The 26,135-nt window shown below is 41.8% G+C and overlaps 1 protein-coding gene across 5 annotated transcripts in view; it reads left to right on the top strand.

The window, feature by feature from the left end:
• Positions 1–26,135, top strand: part of ETV6 (ETS variant transcription factor 6) — a 210,097-nt gene that overhangs the window by 85,272 nt on the left and 98,690 nt on the right. For 2 of the 5 annotated variants that reach the window (XM_036237039.1, XM_036237041.1), the window contains exon 2: positions 613–815. In XM_036237039.1, the coding sequence (XP_036092932.1) occupies positions 680–815 (136 nt within the window). In that variant the 5' untranslated portion in view covers positions 613–679. The remainder of the gene's footprint in view (positions 1–612; positions 816–26,135) is intronic. The other 3 variants (XM_016156364.2, XM_036237040.1, XM_036237038.1) reach the window with 3 other exon arrangements.

Below are 26,135 nucleotides of genomic sequence, written 5' to 3'. Positions count from 1 at the left end.
AGGAAAAATCTAATTATTGGATATTTTTGGTGGTTGTATAATGTGATAGGTGGATAATGGAAAAATCTTGCTCATAGATCTACTAACTAAATCTCGGATTTATAATCCATCACTTTGAGCTCACCTCTCGTTGGGTCTGACTACAGGATCACACTTGGATTAGAAGCTGGGGATATTGCCAGAGAAGAGGAAACATAGTTTTCGAGTACTGGTGACATTAATTAAATGACTTGGAAAAAAAACCTCATTTCTGAGGGTCTTTAAAGCCATTCTCTTGGACATAACTGTTTTATTTCCTCCTCCTGTCTTTCCTCTTTACTTGACCAAACCACCAGTGCAGAGAGAGAAGAAAAAGAAAAGGACACCCACTGCAAAGGAGAAGCCCTATTGTATACTTTTCCAGAGTTTCTGTTATAAATCCCAATTACTAGGGATCTGAAAGACGACCGTATGGTGTCTGGAGAGGGGGCAGGTGGGATTGCCGTGAAGCCCGGCTGGGCCCGGGCTCAGATGCCCCTTCCCTGGGGCCCCCACCCCACTCCCTGATTTCACACCTCAGTTCCAAGTGTTCATTGTCTCCCCCCCCCCCCTTCCTGCCCTTGTTTTTAACAGCAGGAGCGAATTTCATATACACCTCCCCAGAGCCCGGTGCCCAGTTACCCTTCCTCGACGCCGCTTCATGTTCCAGTGCCCCGAGCGCTCAGGATGGAGGAAGACTCGATCCGCCTGCCTGCGCACCTGCGTGAGTGTCCGCGCGCGCCGGGGACGGGGAAAGACAGACCGACAGACGGACAGACGGATGGAGGGACCGCAAGGTCAGAATGACTGACCGCACGGGGAGGGGGGACGAGGGGGCATGGCTTCAAGCTGGAGAGGGGCAAGCTCTGAGATCGTGAATTTTCAGTGACTTCCAAAGCTGCTGTGTAGTCGTTCGCCCGCCTCCTCAGAAATGCTTTGAAAACCTTGAGATTCCTGCCCCTTGTTTCTCTGTGGATTCATTTCGGCTCTCTGACATGTTACCTAGAAATCTGGAATTGGGCAACATATGGCAGAGTCAGCTAAATCTTCTAAGAAGCGAGGTGAATTTGTTGGGACAGTTTGTCTGTCCTTCTAGATTCACGCTGATTCCGCTTTAATATTTTCTTAGGCCTTAAATTCGTCTCAGCTTCTGAGTCAGTCTCACTCCCTGCTTCGCTAATTTTTAAGCTGTGCGCTCTTCCTGTCTCTTCCTCCCTCGTTTTCCATGCCGGCTGCTTTAATTGTTTGTTTCTTTTTATGTGCCTAGACATGGCCTTTCTCTCCCCCTCCTTTCTTCTGCTCCCCTCTCTCTTGCTTCTCATGCCTGCATTGCCTCTCCACAGTCCGTTTGTGGTATTTCCACCTTTCCCTCCCAAATCATCTCTGTCCTTGCCTCTACCACCTCCCCTGTCTGAATCTTCAACTGCAACTTGGCAGGGCAGCAGGGCCAACACACTTGCGCTGCTGGGGCCAGCTTCCAAAGCAGCCGACACCTGTCATTTCCTTTTTTGTCTTGCTTTCCTGTGCTGCCACCCAGCCCAGATGATACAATGTGATGGGGGCAGCTGGGGAGAATGAATCACCTGATTCCCACCCTGATCACGATGTCCAAGAAAATGCCAGGTTCTCTGGCTTGAATGTTATCCCGAGGGCGCAAGTCCAGATTATGGAGGATGCTGGGGGTCACCTTGGCCCTTCCCTAGTTAAATCCTAATAACTTAAATAGTGGCACGGTTGTGTTTGCCATCTCTCTCTGGCATGGGAATGATCCCCAGGTTATTATTCTCTTGCTCCATCCTTCCTCACAAGCCAGAAGGTTGCTCGCTGAAAGTAGAGAACAATAGGAGACAGAGGACGCAGGTGTCGCTTTACTCTTTCTGTGATATAATTCAGGGAGTCAGATGACCGTGATGCTGGGAGGGACTGGGGGGACATGGCTGGTTTATCCCTTCTCTTCCACAGTAGGGAGGGTTGCGAGGCTTTTAGGGACCATGAGAATTCTTCCCCTCTTCCAACTTGCTGTGTCCATCAGTATTTACAGAATTGCTACATGTTACGGTCAGCACATTCCAGCTTCACTTGGGCAAGGAGGTAAAGGGTCCAGCTCCACTCTACCATCTTCTGCTCAATGAACTTTGAAAGGTGAAATTGGGACTGTAATGGTGCCAAGGTCATGGCTCCAGGCACTGTCGTCCTCAGTAAACTGGAGTGTGGTTGCACCATTGGAGCAGACCAGATTGCAAAAGAAACTACAGCCAGGGAGGGCATAGCGTCTTTTTCTCCAGAAGCTGTCCTATGACTCGTATAGCCACCTCGGGAGGGAACACACTCAGACAAAACACTCCTACTACCTAACCTCATTCATTTATTCATTGAACAAGTAGTTCGTTACCCATGCTGTGCCAGACACTCTTCTGGATGCTGGGGATATAGAAATGAAAAAAGCAGACCAAACTCTTTGCCTAAGTACATAGAGGAAAAAAATTATGAACATTTTTCTCAAATGGGCTGCTGTTTCTTTCCAAGCTTTTTATTCCTATACTTTGACACATCCTCCCTAATTAAGAGGCCCTAATTCCTGGTTTGGCTCCAGATGGCTTTGCATATTTCAGCTCCTTTACCATAGAACTGCCTCTCCGTAGGAAGTTATCATGGTAAAACTAACATACACATCAAACTGGCAGTCAGCAGGCCTTAATTCTTAACCAGTTCTGCTGCTAAACCAGCTGCTTGACTGTGAGTCAGTCGCTACAATACTCAGTTTTCCTACCATACAATGTTGTGATTGGACAAGGGAAGATCTAACAGCCCTCTTAACTTCAAAATATGATTCTCCCTTAAAGAATCATTCTCCCTACTTGGAACTATTCCTTTCTTACCAACACCTCAATTTTGGGGAGCGTAGACAGATTCCTCATAGAGCCACAGCCGTGCTGCTCACCACTGTTTTGCCAGGCCCCACTGTGTGCCAGCACACGATCATAAGAGCTGATATCTGTTGTGAGAGGACCCTGGATGCCAGGCACTGTGTGCAGTCCTTCATGGAAATTCTTATTGAATCCTCATAGCAATACTTAGAAGGTCGACATTCTTTTTATATCCATGCCACGAATAAGGAATGTAGAGCTTAGAGAATTCAAGCATCTTACCAAGGTCACACGGTAAGAGATGAAGTCGGGATCCAAACTCAATTCTGTCTGACTCTAAAGCTTAGGCTCTCATCTAATATGCCACTACGTGTGTTCAATAAATACTTTTTGGACAGATAGATGAATTCGGGGTTAACACTTAGCCATTATTCACTGACGTGGCCATAGCATTGGTTTATGGCTGGAATCTGTTCTAACTTGATCATTAGCATATAGACTCTAAGAATCTGTTCAAAGTGATTCAGTGGCTTTCTCCATTTTAAGTAGGTAGGTGGGTGGGAGGGTGGGTGAATAGATGGATGGATGGATCCTCACATAGATAATTATCAGATATAGCACTATGTCATATTATTGCCGACCTTCGAATATAATCAGCGGTTAGGTTATAGATTCAGTTCAGGGTGATGATTTTGCCTGAATGCCTGCTCTCTGGCATTCTGACTTTGGAGACCTCCTTGGTAATCTGCAAGAGCCCTGTTGTGACACCATTAGTTCCAGCATCTGGAATGAATCCTCTGAAAGTGGAGGTTCCCAGGCTCTTGCTGTTTGTCCGCAGCTGGGGCTTTCCACAGGAGGCTGAAATGCCCTCTTCCCGCTCCTGTTCCTGGATTCAGCTGCCCATCAAGCTGTTTGAGAAACATCTCATGTAGCTGGTAGGGTGGTGGAGGCTATGCTGTATACTTGAAGATGCGTCCCAGCTGGGTTTCCAAACCTAAAAGAAAATAAATATTCTAACAAGGGAGTTGGGTTGTTGCTGTTTTAATCTGGGATTCCAGACAGTTCCCAGTGGAATGCTCATGGAAAGTACGGGGAAGAATCTGGAAGCCAAGACAGCAGCAGGACTTTTATGGTATTACTAGGTCGAAAGCATTTTTAGCTGCTTGTTTTAAAGAGATACTCACCAGACTGGTGTGCTTCAGAGTGGCTTCTTTTCACCATTTATCCTCATTGATCTCCAGATAAACTCTCTCTCTCTCAACTCTCTTTCTTTTTCTCCTTTCCTTCTTAAAATATATTCCTTCCTGGTTGGAGGAAGGCAGGGATCATAGTATTTAAGATTCTCTTATTGAGGGTTTCTCATCATTTTGTTCTGCAAACTCACGGCTATAGCCAAACTGAAGACACAGCGTGACAAATTAGCAAGCTATTGAGAAGTAGAAAGTCAAAGTGATAAATGGAGCAGAGTGTTAAGTGGTGATTGTCGAGGACTTGAAAGGGACAGTCAGGGGCAGTCCGGGAGTGCAGGAAGACAGGAGAACCAAGGAGAGAAGGGCCAGCACTGTGCCATCTTGGTCTGGCTTCCTTACTGCCCAAATGTGTAGGCCAGTGCCCTTCGGCATCCTACGGCTCCTGGAACTTCCCTGTTTCATCAGGAGAGCAAACACAGTATGTTTATTGAGAAGCTAAAAAAGGCTTCCTTTTTTTTTTTTTCTTTTTTTAAAAAAAATCTTTCATAAAGAGCACTGTTTGAGGATAGGAGAGCTGAAGTACAACAGTTTTAGCAGGTAGATAAAAACAAAAAGTTCCATTCTTTAAAGGGAACATAAACCTTTCATTGTACCTTGAAACACTTAAAAAGACCAAAGACCCCCAGAGTTCCTCGACAGGATTACTCTTAATTCTCTAAGCAGAGAAGGGCTGTTGCTTAGAGCAAGAAATGCCTTTTTTTAGTTCTCACAAGGGACCTTCACACTCTCATCCCATGAAGGAGAGACTTTCTAACTCGTCTGCCCAGAGACCACTTTTTTCTAAATTCATGGAGGTGTGAGTGCTGAGGACACAGCAAAAGGTGCCACATGAGGTGGGGCCAGCCCTGGGGAACACTTGACTTCACTCAATGATTCAGGCCGCCCCTTACGATAACAGTAGTATGTTTCAGATTGATGGGGCAGAATTTAAATAAGTACGTGTCTTCTCTTTATTCTAAATTCCCTTTTCCATCATATTGAGTCGATACAATTGCATCTAATGATATAATCACCATTTTCCCAAAGACTTTGCATTCTGCAGTGCCAGTTTGAACTAAAATCCCTGGGAATTAGTATTTAAAAATTGAACCCAGGACTCATTCATCATATTTAATAGGGTTATGGTTTATGATGTTGCGGGTTAATAAATAGCCATAGTAACTGCCTGGAGTTTTCTAGAGTCAGAACACCAGAAATAGTCCCTGGGCTCTACTTCCTTTCTTTGTGAACCTTTCAAAATTATTACATTACTACTCCTACTTGTGCATGTTTAATAATTTAATTTAATGCCTTCCTCTGGAAATGTTACCTTGCCACTTACCCACTTGGCGATTTTGCATTCTCAGCAGAGTAACTGAGTGTAAGTCAGTCATGTGACAAGCAAAGCTATATTAGAACCAGGATAGTGAAAAGAGATTCAGTGTTGCTTGTTTCTAATTAGCTGGAGCAACAAACAATTTTATATACCACCAAGTTATTTTTGTTTCCAAAGAAGAGGCAAAAATGGGACTTCAATACAATCATACTATTTTATGTTGTTATAAGTAACAAAAATGTGTTCATATACACTGTCTCATTTAATCATGTAACAGTCCTTGAAGTAGGTGTTACTAGTTCTAGTTTATGGATGAGCTGGCTGTGGCTCATATTGGTCCACTGAATGTTTAGATTGACTCAGCACATGAAGAATCTAATGTGATTGCTATTTTGGAAGTCACCATTTACCCTTCTTAGGAGGACACATGACGGCAAAGTCTCATGGACTCGAAAGTGGGGGCACTGATGCTTATCGGAGCCTGGGCCGTGGGTACGGGGATGGAAGTAGCTGTGGCTGAAGTGATGTACTTGACTAGTAATTTGTGCTGAACCTCCAACAGGCTGGCTTTCATCAGGAAAGTGAGTCTGTTACGATGGATAATTCGTTTTGGTTTTGCTCACCCATTTCTACTCCTTTTTACTCTCTGGTGAGCTCAGGATGAAGTTCAGTTTATCTTTGCAACCAAAGGGACAGAGCCAGCCACGAAGGCCTCAGAAGGCCAGCCTGGGAGTGGGGCTCCACCAACTACCCCCATTTCTTGGCATTTCACCAAAGATGACCTCCTGGGAACAGGTGCCATTTTCCTTTTGTTCTTTCTGAATGGAAAAGCGTGGTAATAGGAAGGACTTGGGTTTGGACGGACCCAAGTAGGCTTGGTTTCAGGGCCCCCTCTATTATGATTTAACCTCACTAAGACTCAAATTTCTAATAATACACCAACTGATGAGGGTTTCTTACAATAAATGTATAACACCTAGCACAGCACCTTGTAGACAGTGGCCCATAACTCACTAGAGCTCGATTTCAGTTTCCAATCTGTCAAATAGCCTCTTTAGGAGGTGGCTTTCCCATTTTCAAGGGCCAAAGGAAGCATACATATCCTTGTCCATTTCATTAAAGAAAGGGCCTAGGGTTCTGTCTACACAGTATTGAGACTGATTTTTCTAAGTCACTGTGAACACCAGCTTTCCACTCCCTATGATTTCTAGAAGCCCTAGGGCATGCCAGCACAGGACCTTTTCAAAAAACACTGTAACTGTGTTTTTTGTTTGTTTTTTTGCTGGCCTTGCCTATCTGTAAGCCTCCTTCTTTAGCCTTCCCCACCCTTCTAAGACTTAGCAATCCCTTCCCTATTGTCTGCCATTATCAGTGTTTCAGAAATGGCCTAACCTCACACAGCTGCCTGTGACGTATCATGACATCACCAGCAGAGTTGAGGCAAGGACATAGGGAAGCAGATTTAATTCTCAGGATCTTGACAAAGCAATGACTTCTCACAAGCATGGCCAGCCACCGACATTTTATATTCTGTTCTCCTTAAAACTTCCTCTGAGCACATTCACTTTTTACATTCAGATGCTTGAAGGCTTTTTCCTTTTTCCAGCAGCCCATGGGGCTGTACCAGGTCCCAGGTTAGCTGCTTCAGATTCAAACAGCTCGAAGAGAAAAAACAGCCCACAGCAGACCAGCCAGGATGCTTTGGAAGGGAAATTTCCTTTTTGGGTTTGCTGTCTGAAAGAATTTCCGATGCAGGCAGACGTTAATTCCTAGCTCCATGCTTCCTGATAAGGAAGCAGCTTCAATAAATGCAGCTATTTTTAGATGTCTTTTTTTTTTTTTTTTAATATATAACCAGAGGTCTATTGACCTTTTCTTTCACTTCGCATTTCATGCCATGCTCTCCATACACATTTAAGGCAGTTCCTCTGGCAGAAACTCTATGACAATGAGGCTCTGGTCCTGTGGGGGTGGGTAAGGGAGGCCCCTCAATGTGCTTAGAATTCTGAAGGAGACATTTGGAAGCTGTTGGCAATGGGTTGTCCCTACCTGGTGCCATGAGTTATTTGTGTGAGTCTAGAGATGCCCAGCTCTATTCTAGACCCAATATTGAAAGTTTATGATAGACTAAGTGAGAGCTGTTTAAAATTGAAAGCCGACAAGAACCCATCAGCTCTGAGTAGAAACTTGAACAACAGGAAATAAGAAAAGACATTTTGATTTCTTCTTTCTCCTCACCCATCTCCCCTTGGATTTTCCCAGCTCTCAGTACCTCTGAGGTCTTTCTCTTGGCATATTAGGGTTTTGCAAAATGAGAGGTGTTGTCCATCAATTCCATGGTCGGCCTCATATGTACCTACATAATCCTGCTGGCAGGCATGATAAAGATTCAGTATGATGTTGTTAGAGGTGGGGAATAACTGGGAGATAACATTGTAATAAAATAAATAACTTTAAAATAAAAGTTATTTCTCAGTTGTTCCCCACCTCCTCTGCATTATCCCAAAGCACTGATTGGGCAGAGTCTATACAAATTTGATATTAATAATAGATGTTTTCTCCCATTTTATTCGTGCCTGAGTTAAACCTCATTGGTAGTTCAGATTCCTAAAGTTTCTGACAAGAATGATGTTGACCACTTTGTGCTTTTCCAGAAGTAAATGTTACCGAGGACCTCCAGATGTTACTGATTTCACTCTTGGCAATAGAGGGCTCTGGTTCCGTTGTCTGAACCATCCATGTATGTTTTGGGGGTAGTTTTCTCAGGTCTGTTCTAAAAGCAAGATGGAGCTGAATTTGAGAGATTTCAACTGTCCCCGTGTCTGGCCACATGCTAACTGTAAATTCTCAAGAACAATGAATCACCCTCCCCTTATATTTACTGCTTCTTCCATCTTGGGTAGGTGGACTAAACCCCATTCTTTTGAAATTAGTCTCTATTTCTGTTTCCTCTAGAGCATGGATAGAAATAGCCTCAAATGGGGCTCTACGATTTCAGTAATAGAAATGCAGATTGCAGATATAGATACTGGATAAAGAGCTGTGGATGTGTGGTGGATACAGATTGCACGCCTGGAAGGAAGAGTCTAACTCCTGCAGAGCTGTGCAGGGGACGCTTTATTTCACTCCTTCAGCTGGGGCTGAGTGCTCTACTCTGGGGGTGGAACATGAAGTAAAGTGATTCACTGAGGAGGACAAAGATTTGTAAGGAAAGATGTCACAATCATTAAAAAAAAAAAAAGTACCTAGATCAGTACTGCAGGGTGTGGAATAACGCTGTCTTATGGGGTATCATACAGTTTATGTAGCTCTACTTTAGAAGTAGCAGTGTTAAGATTTCATTACCAATTTGTTTTCCAGAAGTGGCTTGCCTCTCTCTGCAAAAAACGTTTCTTTTTGTTATCAGACTCCACCTCCCAGTTTATAGGAGCTGTGTTCCTCCTTAGGAGCCATTCTGAAGCCACCTGTGTATAAGATGCCACTTTAGAGAATTATTGTTACAATAATGTATAAGTAATCATTGTCACTACTATTTATTGAGCACTTTTTAATGCCAGGAACTTTATACATATTATTCTGAATAATGGTTAACACTGCAAGGTGGATATTGTATATCTATTTTATATTTGAGGCTCAGAGTAGTAAATCACTTGCCAGAGACACACAGAGAGAAAGCGAAGGAGCACAATTTGAATCCAGATCTAATTCCAAAATCCAGTCTTTTTTTCCCCTCTTCATTATGTGGCTTCTTAGAACTATTAGGAACTGTATTATTTCCTTTTAGCTGTTGGTTAGAGGGAGAAAGCCAAGCTAACAGGTTGATTTTTTTTTTTTAATTTAAGCAAAATTTGTACAAACCATGGACAAGAAAGACCAAAGGGATAAATAAAATCAGAGACAGACTAAATTATCTTTTGAATTTTTAGAGGTAGGCACATTTTCAAATTCAATTCTCTTTGTATACTTATCCGCAATGTATTTTCAGGTATCCATGTAAATTCTGAAGTGTTACAAACAAAATTAAATGAAGTAAAAAGAGGTTTATATTGCCCGCAATTTTCCATCTTTTTAAAAAAGATGATCAATCTCCCAGATTATTACTCTACAGTAAGAAAGCTGTTGGGCTCCAATGGAGATTGTATTACTGGGTTCACAAATGAAAGCATTTCACTTTCTAATACTTTTTATTAATCTGACCTGCTTCAGAAAGATCGTCTGATATTTTGGTGCCTTAGTTTACCCACTTGGCATATTTGCTGGGAAACTATTTCAATAGGGCAACGCAGCAAGGAGTGTGCTTGTCTTGGGGTCCATCTTCTGAGCATTGGCCTAGCATGGTTACTAATGGGTCACCCCAAACTATTCATTCACTCTCCCTAGGCTGTCGTTTTCTCATCTGTAAAGCCAAGTAGCTGCCTGAACATATGATTCTTCAGCTTCTTTGCAGCTCAACCATTTGTTCTTCTCTAAATCCAGAAGAGAAATCCAAGGATCGTTAGCAGTGGAGCCTTGTCTATAAATGCTAAGGATCGTGATTGTTCACTTGATTTCGAGCACTCAACATCAAATTTTAGTGCAGATGGTGGTATTTCAATGATGCAGAAAGTGGTCCTCTAGCTGTGATTGTTTTGTGAGGATGCCCTTCTGCCAGGAAATATGGAAATTCAATGCCCAACACTGTCAGACACTTCCCTATGCTGCCCATGATGCCAGCTCCTAAGACTTGCAGGTCTTCTGAAGGCAGTCATGGCCGCTTGTGCCTTATGCTGGTCCACGACCAGACAGCCAAATCTCGGGCCTGCTTCCCTGTTCTCGTAGCCCCTCTTCTGGCCTGAGTGCATTACGCATAGGTGTGGCTTCTGGTAAGTACCTACTTGACCCAATTGTATGATCTGTGGGAATGCCCTCCACAACTTTAGACATGTTGGCCTTTCCTGGAACCTGTAAAATGACAGTGTGTATTTTGCTCCCTCTCTCGATGGTGTCCACTAGGCTTTGGGTGTTATAGAGCCAGCTGATCTGCATAGATAGGCCACACTATACTCCTTCAGCCAGCCCCATAGCACATGCACAGCTAATATTGCATTAATTAATTATGGGGGGAAAAGCACAGTTGGCAAAAGAATGAAGGCTTTCAGCTTCTAAAGTAAAGGCTTTGATGCCGAGCTTTAAAGTACATTTCCATCTGCCCCAGCCAGTGGAGAGAATCTGTGACACTTATACCATCCCCTGGGCATGAAAACTCATGCCCAAAAAACTATTTCTAAATAGAGGTCCCGAACTAGTTACTGAATCATCGCCTCATTGCATGGGCCGTGAAAAGAGGACATAGGATTAGGGAGAAAAGAATTGCCCAAAGCAGCAGTGATTGGCGAACAAAGGTGAGGAGGGCTTTTATTTTGCCTCCTGAAGCATCTCTTGCATCACCAACATCAGGAGCTCTTTATAGAGAAACAAATATGATTTGGTGCCAGTTCTCTTGAGGAAATAAAATTATTCTTTCTCCTTTCTCCTTTTATGCCTTACTTCAAGAAGTGGCCCTAAGGCGGTGCCAGTTCACAAACCTGTTATTCTGATGGGTTAGAAGGGTCATCTGTCTTGGGCCTATTTTCCTACTAGACGTGGACAGAAGCGGGGAGAAAGCTTTCCTTTCTTTTTCATGCTGATTCCTTCCACACTGTTGTTCTCACGGAACTGAGCTCCCACACTTAGACTCCTTTCACTTCTTGTGCAAGGTGCTGGAGAAGCCGCCTTGCGAAATCCCCGCCCCACACCAACAGTTCTTGTTCCCCTACTTACGACTCCATCATTTTGTGTGGGGCTCTCGCTGACCTTAGAAGTTGGCTACGATTCAAATGTTTACCCAGATATTTGGGGTTTTATTTAAAGGTCTTTTAGGAACACAAAAGTAGAAGTTCCCTAAGACAGATATTTCTCATTTGCGAGTCATGGGTTAGAAACGTCCTTTTAAACTACACTTTAATTCTCTGATCATGCTGAGAGGAACTCAGAAATCTCAACAGATAAAAGATTTGTTTGGCCCTTGTAGAAGGAAATTCTTTTTCTTTTGATTCTTAGGCAAAGAAAAATTTTACTTCAGATGAATCCAGGTGAGAGAGAGAGAGAAGGAAGGAGGGAGGGAGGGAGGGGGGAGGGGAGAGAGAGAGAGAGAGAGAGAGAGAGAGAGAGAGAGAGAGAGAGAGAGAGAGAATGTGCACGCTTCCATGCGTGTGTTTGGTTGGATTGTCTCATAGCTAGAACGCCAGATAGCTGCTTCACGGAACTCCTGTGATGATTCCTACCACCCAGAGTGATCCAGGGAAAGAACTTGAAGAAATACAACTGGGTATTGTATCATTGGCATTGTACATCCGGTGTGTAGCAATCTCACATCTGGTACTTCTTTGTTTGCTGAAAGAGCATTAAGATTCAGAAAGTGTCTGGCTTCTAAACTTTTATTGTCCAGAGAGTACTACTCTGGATCCAGGACAGAGGGCTTATAATTGTCAGTGAGCAGGGCCAATGTTACATTTCAGCAGGCCATGTGCTCACTCAGCTGCAGTGATTTAAAACTGCCCTGAACTTAAATATCTCCCATGATGAACCACTGTAGTACCTGAAGTTCCACTGTTAACATACATTCCTTTTGGACCAGGCATTGTTTCTACCTAACTCTACTTTTAAGAGTAAAGAATTATGGTAGCACCTAGTACCTTGGATAAAGATAATGAATACCTTCAGGTCTCGGATACCTTAATGAAAGTTAGTTTAGCAAATCTCTTGAGTTTTTTGAAATAGAAGAACCATGGTCAGCATGGAAAATCAAGGGAGGGAGTAGAGATAGAAATAAACTTTATGATTTTGCTTGTGGCTGGTTTTCTCCATGGAGGAGACAGACATAAGATTAGGCGGAAAATCCGGGCCCCCTGATTTAGACAAAACATTGTGAACCTGGACCTCTGGGAACAAGATGACTAATCTCATACTTCATGTGCCTGACTATTGGTCTCCAGACATCGCTAGCATCAGTATTGGCCAAACAAAGCTGGGCCTCCTCTAGCACACTGGCAACTTGAGAATGTGCAAGTCTTCTGTGTTTCCTTGAGAGGACTAGTGAATTGGGTGGGGTGGGGGTGGGGAGTGCGAACCTGAATTCTTAAGCCTTTCAACCATTCTCTGGGGTGACTAAATGTCTGATCATAATGTCAAAACCATGCAGTTATATAGGGGACCTGGTAATTCAGGTCTTAAGTTGAAGTGGTCAGGAAAATCTTGACTTGTGGGCAACTTAAAGGAGCCAGCAAGGGGTGAGTGGTTTATATGAGGAGTGGGTGTGTGGAATTGGGGAGAAAGATTTTTCACAGCTCTCTGTATGGGGTACTAGCTTCCATTTATTGAGTGCTTAATGGTAGGCACTTTTCACATGTATTATATCATTTAATCCTCACAACAGTCCTATGAACTTAGTTTTATTATTCTCACTTTAATGAAACAAAGTCAGGTTTAAAGAAGTTAAGGAACTTGGCCAAAGCCACAGAGCTTGTAGGTGGCAGACAGGCCCATCAGAATCTCCACTTTTCCTCCCAACATAAGCCAAAGCCCTATTCCCTAGACCATTCTCTTTACGAACATGAAAAATAATGTTGGGTCCCCCTCTGGGATTCTTCTGCAGTTAAAAACCTCATAAATTTTAGAAAAATAGAATAACTCATTAAAATGAAATTATAAATCCACTCCATGGAAAAAATCGACCACAACCCCAAACCTCAGAGTTAATATATTCAGATTTCAGTGAGCTATATGATTCTTGCCAGTCCCGTAAATATCGCTCTGTTTCCTGGTCAGTGGTACCCCTCACTGAGTCCTGGTACACGAATAGTGTGATAAGATGAGATCCTGTCGCTCTGCCATTCTAGTGCAGTTTAATTGCAGGGCGACAGTCCTGGGCGGTCTTAGTTCCTCATCTGTCTCCCTTTGTCCACCTCTTGCTATACAGTTCGAAGCTCAGTGCCGTTCCCTCTTTCTGTGCTTTAGGTCTCTACGTTGTTTCCTTTGCATGACTTTCCTTTCTAATGAAGTGATTTGAAATGGAAAATTAAAAACTTAACTGTGAGTCTGGCACTTTCCTGCTAATGCCTCTCTGCTAAGAAGCTTCATAAAATATAATATACATTATTCACTTCGGCACAGCTGCTTTGGGCTCTCACCCGCTTAGTCATTCACAATATGTCTGAGAGATTAATTTTTATAAGGCTGTGGTTGGAGATACTTTCCCCCTCCATGTTTTACTTAAAATCCTCACTGGGGAAGTTTGTTTAGAAAAAAATCCACCATCCTTGATAAAAGGTAATTTGATAATGCACATGCTTTAGGAGCTATAATTGGCGATTTTATTTTCGTGCACCGTCTTCATTTGAAATACTTCAGTCTTTCTACCAGAAGTCTCAACTGCGTGGAGGGAGGCTGAGGGGGAACAGGAATTCGTGCTTTGTGTTGAAGTGCTTTGTGGTGGCTATGGGGGGCCTGTTTGTGTGTGTGTGTGTTTGTGTGTGATGCACCTAAGTCTACAGATAGGCTTATTGTTTGATTAAAGTTGCAGGTACTGATTCCCTCTCAGAGAGTTCAAGTTCTTGGTGTTACAGAGGATGTGAGGTGAGGTGAGGGCACAGGAGAATGGGTGGGCCAGGGTCAGTGGGTCCCACCCTGGGGTGAGAACCCAACTTTCTGTTCTGACATCCCAGCAGCAGCAGAAAACCAGGGGTGTTTTCAGGACTTAGCTGCCAGAGTTTCTTGAAACAGCTCTGCTCAGAGGCATATGCTGGGCTCACTTCTGAGGGAAATTTCCTTTTTGGGGAAGTTGAAGCAAAGGAATTTCCTGTGTGGGCAGACAGAGCTTCCTGACTTGAAGGCTTCTTGGAAGGGAAACAGTTTCATAATGAAATGACAAATTAAAGACATACCAGCCGGGTTCACTTCAAAACAGCTATTGAGAGTACAGGCAAAGCCCTATTATACACCCTCACAGAACAAAAATAAATCCCATCCTGACAGGTTTCTTTATGCTGGATTATATCCGTCCCCCCGCACCTTCCTTCACAGCCTCCGTCTCCCTTCCTCCCACCTCCGCCATTAGCTGCCACCACCTCTATCTTTAACAGCTCTCTGGAGCAGGGTTTGGAGCATCTCTTGCTGCCTTTCTCTGTGGCTTCACCCATCCATGACCTACACAGAGGCCTTATGGGTTGTGTTACAGCCCCATGCTGCCAAGACTCTCAGAAATGACCTCTTTCCTTCCCCCTTTGACACAAAGTAATGATTGAAGATATCTTCAGCAATGGGGTAAAAAAAAAAAAAAAAAAAAAAAAAAAAAAAAGATGAAAAATAAAAAAATAATGCAGCCATTTCCTTTGGCTGGCCTTTAAAATCTTGTAGGCAATAAATATAAGTGGCATTCTGGTGTCGGGAGCTGGGTCTGAAGTCTTTGCTTTGTTGAGGGAGATAAGGGCCTGTGTTGGGTAGAGGTTGCTCTTATACCTGAGCATATTATTTTCTATAGTTGAAAGTTGTTTTTTTTTTTTAATTGATATGCCTTATGAATTAAATTTATTTTTTTTTAAAAGGAACAGACTAGAAGAAAAGATGATGGCAGTAGCATTCGGGGTCAGTATTTAATTAGGGCTAGGTTAATGAAGTAGAAATAACACAGGTTTTAGAATCAGACGTTTCAGTTCAAGTGCCAGTTCTGGCAATAGACCACTAGCAGTATAACCTTGGACAAGTCCTTTAACGTCTCAACCTCAGCTTCCTTATCTCTGAAAGGGGTACAGCAATACCTTTTCCATTCACATTGTTGTGACGAATTCAATTACGACTTCAGAAACACTTTGTAAATTCCTCTAAAGCCTTTGCAAAATTGCACTTGTTAATTAGCCGCTACTGGGATCTTTTGGGATGGAAATACACTAGTAGACACTAGTAGATTAAAACAGCAGAATTGTAGGATTTGTAGATCAACTTGGCAAATATTTATTAGAGGTTTTCTGTGTGTGCCATATGCTTGGCTCTGTGGTGGAAAATAAACAAAGCGATGTTTTAGAGCAGCCACATGACAGAGCAGAAAGAATCTTGGACTTGGAGTCTGGAGGCCAAGGTTCAATCCTGGCTGTCACTTAGTAGCTCTGTGGCTTGGGGAGAGTTGTTTAACTTGCATGAGTCTCATCTGCTCATTTGTAAAACTGGGGGAAACCAAACTCTATGACTTAAATAAGTTCTGTCCAACTCTGCCATTATACAATCAATTTTAAGTGGTCCCCACCTTTTGTTGTTTTTTAGGATTTATTCTAAAGAGTAAGGGAGAAATATTCACTGTGTGACAGCCTGTCTGATGAAGAAACTTGCATCAAAAAGCTCGATATTTTATATTAGTATATCATATGTAAACAGGAAAGATCGGTGCTTGCTAGATATGTCAGCTACAACAATTTGGTTTGGGGTGTTTGTGAGTGAATGCTGACTTGAAAATAACTAGAATCATGAGATGAACATGGCAGTTTCCTCAAGACAACTTGCCTTGGGGCTTTGGTTACTTTGTCCCAGCTTCTCCAGGAGATACTCAGGATATTTCCAGACAGCTGTTCATTTAGAGCCATTCCCATTATGAAGATCCTTGTCCAAGTAGGCATCCAGGATAGAGGCCACAGTGTTGGCTGGTCCTCTCAGTTAGGTTTTATTATGTGCTGACATGTAATTTTAGGACAGCCACATTATTCTCCTTTTGTTTTCAATTTGTATGAGTAAAGGGCTGTTCCTAATTTTGCCTTAAAAAAATAAAAAAGTCTTAGCACCCGTTTCTGATTTGAGAAAACCAAGGGACTAGAAAAATTAGATACCATTTATTTATATAAGATCATAATTATAAAATGGTGACACCCCAAGCACTGAGTAAAAACAGCTGACAGTTATTGAGTGTGTACTATGTGTCACAAGTCTGGGAGGTAGATGATATTATCTTCGCTTTATAGGTACAGAAACTCGGGCTTTGAAATGTTCAGTAATTTGCTTAAGGCCACAGAACTGGTTTGTGATAGAGCCAGAATGTGTACCTTGGTATATCTGCTCTGGAATCTGTGTTCGTGATGCCTTTGGTGCATCCCACGTGTGTTGTTGATGCTTATTAAATCGACGTCGGTGCTTAGAGGTGAAGCCGAATTTCTGCCAGATCCCTGAAAAGAAATAAAACTAACCTCATGGTCTGCATGCTTGTAATGGCAGAAAAGCCTACAGCTTTCCATTGTGGAAAATAACGTACGTGGGTGATAAAATGAGCAGACATAACCCTGCTCCTTGCTTCTGGAAGAGAGCCTGTTCTGGTTCATCTTAGGACTCACTTGACTTAGAACCCCACTGGCCAGTTCTGGCCACACCTTGCAAATTAGGACAGAAATCTGGTAGCCATGTTTCAGATAGGTAAGAAGAAGGACTTTTCCATATGAAATTCTTTGGAAATATCTTTTATGGCTGCCTGGGCATGTTATGGAGAAAATTCAAATCTCATTCTATTAAACAAGAATCATCAATGAATCGCTATGCTCAATGCTAGGAATACAAACATAAGTCAGGTAGGAACTCAGTATGAGAAAGCAAAAACTCAGATAATCTTATATTCACAAAACCGGTATTTACTGAGCACCTACTATGCCCAATAGAATGGTAATTATAGGAGATAAATATCTAAAACTGACAAGGACATGTTTTATGTCTCCACAGAAAGTACATTTTTTTCTTGATTCTGTTTGATTTTATTAACTTTTCTCTGTACAAGTAAGCTTATTATGTGTCCTATTAAGTCCAAAGTTATTTTCCCCTCTGATTTGACTATAGTCTAAATAGCTCCAGAGTTAATTTATTCTCCTCATTCCCATCTTATATTTCTTCTCCAAAGAATATAGACATTTAAAACTATTTTTCAATAAAGGCCAGATATTTTTAAAATTCACTTATGTTTAAAACACAGATAACAGCTAAGAAAAAATCTGAGACAAAATATGGTTTTGAAGATACCTAATTATGAGAGGCTCACAGTACTAAGGTTTTCTTTGGCATATGTAGCAAAACACTATGGAGGCGTTGTTTTGAGTTCCTAGTAAGGAGATAAATGGTGGTGTTTCTCCTGCAGAGAAATGTGATTTCTCATTTTAATCTTTCATTGGCTTCTAATAGCCAGTGGGGTCTTTTTAAAAAATCCTGTTCTTCATTACTTTATATCCCCTATTTGGGCTTATAGTGTTAACAAAAAGAAAAAAGAAAAAAAAAGAGCTAGTACTGTTGAAATGCTATGACCAAAGTAAACTTTTACATACTCTTTTGCTCCTCTGGTGAGGAAGTGAGGGGGTGTGGAAGAGATTGATTGATTTATTATTTATTTTGGTTGGAAAGAGAGGAGGTGGAGGAGGGTTTGGAATGAGAACTGGTGTACACTTAACCTGCGTCTCAGTTCTGTGACTCCTTGGGTGTCTTTCTTACCTGGCGCTCTCAGGCAGCATTGCCAGGGGGAGAATACATTAGCAGGAAGATATTAGCACAAGTTGCAGGACCTGAAGAGGTGTTAAAAGGAACAAGATAACTAACAGGTAGATGAAATTCAATATCCTTTCTGTTTAAGATTTTAAAAAAGGAAGTTGCTTATTATCAAGTTTGAGTTCTCTCTTCTTTTCAATACCCCCTGCTCTTCAGACACATGTGAAAAAAAACCACTGGGTCTTGAGAGCCCTACGTAGAACGGTAGGCCTCAGATGTTGGGAGTTGACAGTGTCTTACCACGTGCTTAACAGTTTCACTGTGACACCAAGACCCCAAGTGACGAGGCAGTGGCCCAGGTGTAACTCTGAGTGTGCAGAGAAAGGAAGCTCCATCTGCTTTGTCTACCTCACACTCGTTGGATGATGGAGTTGCCTCTGGCTGTCTGAAAGGAGCCTAGAGAACTTATATCTGTGTGGCCCAGGCCCATGCTGAAGCCTGAGGCTTCCGAACATAAACATGGCAGTTTCCGCTTCCTTTCCGTGACTCCTGAGGATTCCTAACAGGGTAAGTCATATCTAGCCACTGTCAACCAGAGGATAGGCTATAGCCCCTCCTCCTTCTGCCTGCCCTCTAATAACCTTAAGATTTAGGGGAAATTACTATAGCCCTTCTAGAAAGGTATCAAGTTCTCATGCACACAAATAGCTTTTTTGACTCTAGCAAAGAAAGCGTTTTGACTTCTGGTAATAAGGACTAACTAATGGCTATGTTGTACCCACCTGGATGATCCAGTGGACTTGCCTAAGACCCAGAGTGATTCTGACATGCTTTAACGGATGACCAGCATCAAGTCTCTTTGTTTCTCCCATTAGAGACTGATTGTGACAGCATTGCTATTGACCTGCCAGATATAGGAACTCCAGTTTCTGGAAATGTGGCAGACTTTATGGGGATTAACACTGAGTAATGCTTTAACATTGCACAACTCACAGTAATGAGCTAGTTGCTGTATAAACAGTGCATTGCGCATGATCAATAAGTGTTAGGTAGTAATTCTAGTGGTGTCCTCATTCCAATTTTCCTTTTGGCTTTTCGTAATAACCGAGTTCATAACTCTAACCCAAATAGCAATTGCTATATGGACTTTGTTGCTTTAAAATTGCGTGACATGTTCTCCTTACCTCTCTCCTTGTCTCCAAGTATTTATATTTTTAACGACATTTAAAAGTCAATCTCCAAACACTTTAGAGCTAAATCCTAGCAGAGATGAACTTTAAACTGATGGGAGTCAGAGGTAGAGCAATCCTTTTGAGAGTCAGAATGAGATACTGTGTGTCTTGAGGGTGGCAGGTTTGTATGTTACCAGAGTGATCTCCATGGTAACAGATCAACATGGCGCCAGTGACAGCTCTGCATTCAGAGCTTTAGGTTCCCATGAGAAAGTGGATTCTCACAGCAAAGAGGGGAAGAAATCGAGGACTATGGATGCGTGTTCCTTCCTCTTACAGAGTTCTGGCCATGAAGTCTCAGTTCATATAACCAACGACATGTCCTATTTAACCACTTAGGTCCCTCTGAGTAAACCAAGACTCTTCAGAGGATTCACAGTGTTTTCCTGAATGTCAACTAAACTCATACAGCATTTAAATAGGCTTTCATGGCGAAGAACTGTGTTACGGTAGAACGAGACCCAACTTGGAGTCAGGAAGGCAGACTCAGCTCTTACACTGCCCGCAACTTCTTCCTTCCCAGATTCTCAAACTCCCCCCAGTTCTAATAGTCTGTCTTCCGAGTAAACTGAAAGCCCCTGGTATACACAATATATTGGCAGTAAAACAGGTTGCCAATTAAATATAATATAGTGTGCCATTCTCACTACCGTCAAAGGTATAATGATGCTATGATAACGTATATGAAAACTTTTAAACACCTGAAAAGGAGAAGGCTGGATTCATCTCTATTAAATATCAGTCTCTGAATGTAACAACCAAAATCTGGAGGCTGGACAGCCAACAAAAGAGTTTATTTTTCTGAAGCCTTAGTTAACAAAAGATTATCAGTTTGAAGAAAGAGTCAGTAGTCACTGATTCATTTATCTTAAACCACAAAAGAACTTTTATGAATTCTAAAGAACAATTATGTAATTTAGTTAGTTCATGAGTCTCTTCCCTGGGGAATTTTATAACCCAACGATCAAAGGTGTCAGAATAGTGAAGATAGTCTTCCATGGTCAGGTGTGCGCCCAGGGCTGGGCTTTGGTACGCTCTGAAGTGAGATTCTTTGTAGTCCACAGCTCAGAGTGATCGGGTGATTGGTGATTTGCCTGAGTTTCTGTTGTATACATTTAATGGGAACCCAGTTTTCCCCCAAAGGGAAACTTCTTTTCTAAGGAATTTATTCCTAGGGCTGCAGGGAAGTTAAATCCACTGTAAGTCAAGGAAGTAACTGATTGCATATTTCCTGTAAAAGGCAGCTATGGACTTCACGTTGACTGAAGCAAAAACGGCAGCTCCTTTCTACCACGGAGTCAGAATATTTCTTTACCACACTTTGCAAGATTAAAAGGAACAACCAATAATGGTAGTGCTCCGTTTAAGCTTCTCTTGTGATTCTCTGTGATCTATCTTTAACCAACAAAAATCTAAAATGTTTATTTTAGAATCATAATGTTGGAAGGTTTTTAGATTGCCCACATCATAACTCTGCTTCTAAAATTGCTTCAAGGAAAGTCCACAATCGGGATTTAAGTATGAAAAATCTTGATCTTATCTCATTCCCTTTGTACTTCTTTGTTTTAAATTTACTTCGTTGACATAAAAGGAATTTCTGTTTAGTTCAGCAAGAGCTAAAAGATATATTAAAGATCCTTTTGCCTGAGGATTAACTATGCTCGAGACCATTTCAGTTGAAAACGGGAAGTTCTTGACATGATCTCAGAATGGACAAGATGGAGAGTTAGAATTTTAGAACATGGTTTTATTATTGAGCAGTTGCAGCTCCAAAATGTTAGCATTGTCTACATTCAAATGTAAATGGATATTAATTTATTGTTATCTGTTAGTTTATGTTTTTGATTCTGCGTGTAATGGAGAGATAATTGATAGTTATGAGCTCTTTTAGAGGAGATATTATACATGGCTTATTCCAGCTGAGCTGATATTTGAAGCACTGGCTAGTAGGGCTTTCAGAAATAAGATTCTAGTAGAAAAAGGAGAGCAGTTGAGGAAACAGCACACGTACTTATAAGGAGAGCTTATTTCGTTCCCTCCAAAATACAAATAGGTAAACCAGAACAAACAAACAAACAAAAAAGACCCAGACTCTCAGATTCTCAGTCCAAGGTCCGGGAAGGAAATCTCGTCGACATAAGGGTTCTTCTCTGGAACACCCTTCCCAATAGCCACTGTGGGAGCAGTGTTTCTGGGGGTGCAGTGTGTGCTAGTATGTGCCCTCCTTCACCTCCTGGCTCTGCTAGAAAAGTGAGACAGTGTGAAGAGAGCGGGGACGGACAGATGCTGTCACATGGGTGAGGGCAGACCTGGAGCCCAGAGGGCTTGGGGACACCTGAGGGGGGCAGGTGCCAACAGCAAGGCCAGTAGAAGAAGAAATTGACGGGTCTCAGAAAGGGGAGAAAAAGGAGAGAGGTTTTGTTAGTTCATTTTGTTTTTTTCTTTTAATGAGAATGGTTGAGTTACATGAGGAAGGTGGTTGAGTTAGGAAGATTCTGGGCAATTTCATGTCTCAGGTTGAGAGACGTTCTTCCTAGTCAGCAGACTGTCTGGCTTTCATTTTGGCTCAAAGTGTGGCCACCCGTCACGTGCCAGGTAGATGCTAGGCACTGTGGAAACCATGGCAAACAAGAACAGACATTTTCTCTGTCAATTCACGGAATTGAAAATCTAGAGGAGAGACACCCACCGTACCAGATGCATACAAAAGACACCGTCTACCTTTGATTAAGCATTAAAATTCAATAACAGACCAAAGAATAAATACCAATATATACTGACAATAATAAAATATCGTTTTTTTGTTGTTTTTCTTACTGGCAGATATATTTTTTTTTAAGTTATTTCTCAGTTCAGACCTCGGAGTCGTAGGGAGATGGCACATTTATTTGTACCTGACACAGCCGGTCACTCTAAAGTTTCAGCAGCTCACACAAGAGGCATTCATGTGTAAGTGAAAAAAAAAAACAAAAAACAAACAAACAAAAAAAAACCACCAGCAGTGACCTGAGAACAAAAATGTAATTCAGTAAGCATAATCTTTATAAAAACATTTTGGTATTATGGATGAAGAACCTTAAAAACAGTTTTATTCATTAGCTCAATGATTTCTTTTCAAAAAATCCATCACTAGGAAACAATTTCAGATGCTGACAAAGATTCTTACACATGGATATGCAGAACAGCAGAAGCCAACAAGAATCAGTTAAATACATTAGGGCAGCTCATTATCCTGGAATATTATTCAGCAACTAAAAATCATGCTTTTTAAAATGCTCAGCTAATGTAATTGAAAAGGCAGGATGCAAATCTCTCTCCTCAAAATAATCCTATTTTTTTAGTTCATGAAAATAAACCAGAAGGAAATGCAAGAAAATAGTTATTGTGGTTATCCCTAGATGAAAGGATTATGGGTTGATTTTTTTTTTCTCTTCTGTTACTGTAATTTTTTCTAGCATTATCTAGGATTATTTTTGTCTGTGGGGCCTACGAAATAGTGGTTACATCTATCCCCAGCTGGCCACTTTGCACCTAGATATATTGTGTTAAGCCTTTTCCTATTGCAAACCTTTTCCTATTGTGCCCCCAACCCCCTTAAAACCCCTCAGGACCTTCCTATTAAATGTAGCACAAATGCAGCAGCCTGCAAGGTCCTGCAGGCTCTGGGAACCACTCACCTCAGCAGCTTCATTTTGTACACTCACCTCTTTGCTGTCTGCTTCTCCAGCCATATTGGGCCTTTTTCAAACTCCTGTATGGATCACATTCTCTCTCACTTTTCTGACTACAACAGTCATCTCTGTAATGAGCCCTTCCCTCCACTCCACCATGCACCCCTAACTTAGCTAGATAAATTCAGTATAATTCCAATTCGTCCTTTTGGGCCTCAGTTTCAGTCACTTACACCATGCCTCGCTTACACCAGGACTCGCCAGCACCCCCAATTTGTTTCCAACATGCTCTCAACTTCCCTTTTTACAACATGGGTTCCCTGTTTTCCCTCACCACTGAACCACAAGTTCCATTAGGGCTGGAACTGTGTCACATCAAACACTACTTCATTTCCCCAGAATATAGCACAGGGTTCAGCTCACCGAAGATGGTTCTGAAGTGTGAGTACTAGTGGGTGAATCTCATCGAAGTGGACTGGAACTCTTGTTCTCAGGGCAAGCCATGCCCAGTAGTAGAAAGGCACAGGCTTTGGAGTCCTACAGACCTGAATGCCACAGCGTCCCATTTTCCTCATCCCTAAAAGAGAGAATGACAAGCCTATTATACATCGTTGTTGTGAGCTTACATGTGTTATTGTTTATCAAGTGCCTAGTAGAGTGTCTGGCACATGAACATACAGAGCAAAGTAATGAATGGTGGCTACTCAGTAAGTGATGCTGTGGTCCTGGGCAGCCCGCTGTGCTCAGCCACAAGGCCAGGGCTGATACACACCTGTTTTTAGTATGACTCTGTTGTAAGTCACTTCAGGACGGGTTCTCAGAAAAGAAATAACCTTTTTGCAGAAAATGAAATCTTGTTAGCGCACGTCGTGAGGTCCCGGAAGGCAGCATTTTGCCTTTACCATCTTGGATTCCTCGGACCCAGCACACTGCCCAGCTCTCCATGTGTGTGCTAAATTGGACCAGAACCAGACCAAGGCACTGAGTGATGCCTGTGCTTCCATCTGCTGCCTTCTCCTTGTGGATGCAAATCATTCTGAACCCTGCCTGAAACTGCTTGACACATGGTTAGAAGAAGAGAAGGAGAACTCCTCTGATGGGCCAACAAGCTCTTGTTTTTCCTTTCTAAAAATCGCTGTTCTTTCAAACATCATTAAACCAGCCCAGTTGTGTACACTTGGCTTGAACTGCATAGTGTGAAAGCCAAGTTCTTTCTTTGAGGTCAGAGCCCTGTATGTGGGTGATTTCAGGTAAAAGGTCTTAGAGATTCAGACATGTTGTTCTTTTATAAAAGTGATCATTCAAGCACTACAGCCTTAGGGCTGTCACCTTATTGTAGCGTCTTGAATATTGTCAAACTGTCAGATATGAGCTGGTGGTTATTTTATCTTCCCAACAACCAAAACCAGATTTATGTTGGAAGTAGTGTGGCTTTTGTCCTTCCTATATCTGGGCCCTGAACAGTTCAGAACTGGGTTCATTACTTTTCTCGATATCTTCATATATTTGGGCTTCAAGTAAACATGAAAATTGAATCTACTGACTTCTCTGTATGTATGCACACATGCATCTCTATGTTTACGTGTGCATGCCTTCCTGAATAAGTCCCCCTCTAAAACTCAACCTTTCATCATTTGAAAAATGATTCTATTTTATAGCTTGTACTTTTTATGGTTCTTGGAAGATCACTGCAGCAAATATATTTGGCAGAAAGCACACAGCCCTTCCCCAGAACGCGATACCAAATTTGCTGAGTTCCCATCTTCAAAACTTGAAATTCTTTTGACTTTCCCTATGATGTGCTCATTTCTGATCTAAAACTGTAGTTGAAAATCTCGGTAATCATTCACATCAAGAAGGAAACAAATTTCTCAAAAAGAAGTCAGGTACTAAAAATAGCTTCCACACCTTTAAGGCCCACTTACTTTTCTACCTAGGGAATCAAGACAGAAACATTTCTAGGATGGAAATGACATAGTTCAAGTGATACAAACATCTGGTTGCCTGCTACTTTTTTTCCTTTTCTGCCAAAAAGAAAATTTGTAATATAATGTAGAAAAATTTTCCCAGAGATGTTAAAATACTGAAATAACCTTTGGTGCTTTAGTATGATACCCTGAAAACTTGGATCTTTAGAATGGTTCACTTCTAAGGTTTTCCAGATAGCCAGGTTTTTAGTCAAAGATTGATTGATACATCAGTTCCCACTGTTACACTTGAGTGCATCACAAGACTTCTTCATGGAGGTAAAAAGTGTAAAGAGAATTGCCGAGAAGTGGCTGATTATTCCTTTCTGTGTTTGCCCAGTGTGCTGGATAATTAAATGAGTAGATAAAGCCTGTATGAAATAAAGTGTTATGCAATATCAAATAAACAACATGCCTTCTAAAAAGGTTTTATCCATAATATTTTTTTCTGTGCCTATAACAGTCCATATATTCTACCTTTAGCTTTCTCTGCTTTTACTTACATAGATGTCAAAAAACAAAAGGGTTAATTAGAAATCATTCCTTTTCTCTTTTCCTGACACAGAGAAGGCTTTCAATAAATAAGCCCTGAATGAATGAACCAGTCTGTGAATCATAATTTATCGCACAGTTGATTAATGGAGGTATAATTGTTATCTCCTGTAGTTTAATAGGTGTAGCTTAATTTTTTTAAGTTGTAGTTTTCTTTGTCACTGGGACCCCAGCAGAACAAACATCTTTTATTAGAAGTGTTTTTCAGGTCCAGTAGCATATATATCTGTATCCATCTATTGATAGATAGATAGATAGATAGATAGATTTTTTTTTTTTTTTTTTTTTTTTACTACATTGGGACAAGAGCAAATATGCAGTCAAACTCATTCTGTGATATAACACTGGTACAAGCGTGTGGGTTCTTATGTGCAAATGGCAACAAAAAAGTTACATTTGACTTAATCAGAAAGTTTTTTTGGAAAGATATGTGATAGCTCAATGGCTCACTTGTGGGGGAGGGGAAGCAGGAACCAAGGCAAGATTGGCAACCAAGAGGTTGGCCAAGGGACAGTCCTCTTAGATGCCACGGTGGTATGATGCATGAATTTACGAGGCTGATACCACTGCCATGAATATCTCACCATCCTTGAGGACGCGGTCACCGCCTTGAGATTCAAAAACTAGGGCTGGTGCCTCTGATTGGCCCAGGTTATATACTAGGGAACAGGTAAGAAAGCCCTGCCAATCTTGGGATTCCCCCAAACAGAAGGCATGTGTGGATGCTGAGCGGACAGAAATGTAGAT

The sequence above is a fragment of the Rousettus aegyptiacus genome, unplaced genomic scaffold (assembly GCF_014176215.1).
Source record: "Rousettus aegyptiacus isolate mRouAeg1 unplaced genomic scaffold, mRouAeg1.p scaffold_m13_p_2, whole genome shotgun sequence".
In the NCBI taxonomy this organism is placed as follows: Eukaryota; Metazoa; Chordata; class Mammalia; order Chiroptera; family Pteropodidae; genus Rousettus; species Rousettus aegyptiacus.
This window is presented reverse-complemented; position numbering and strand designations above follow the sequence as displayed.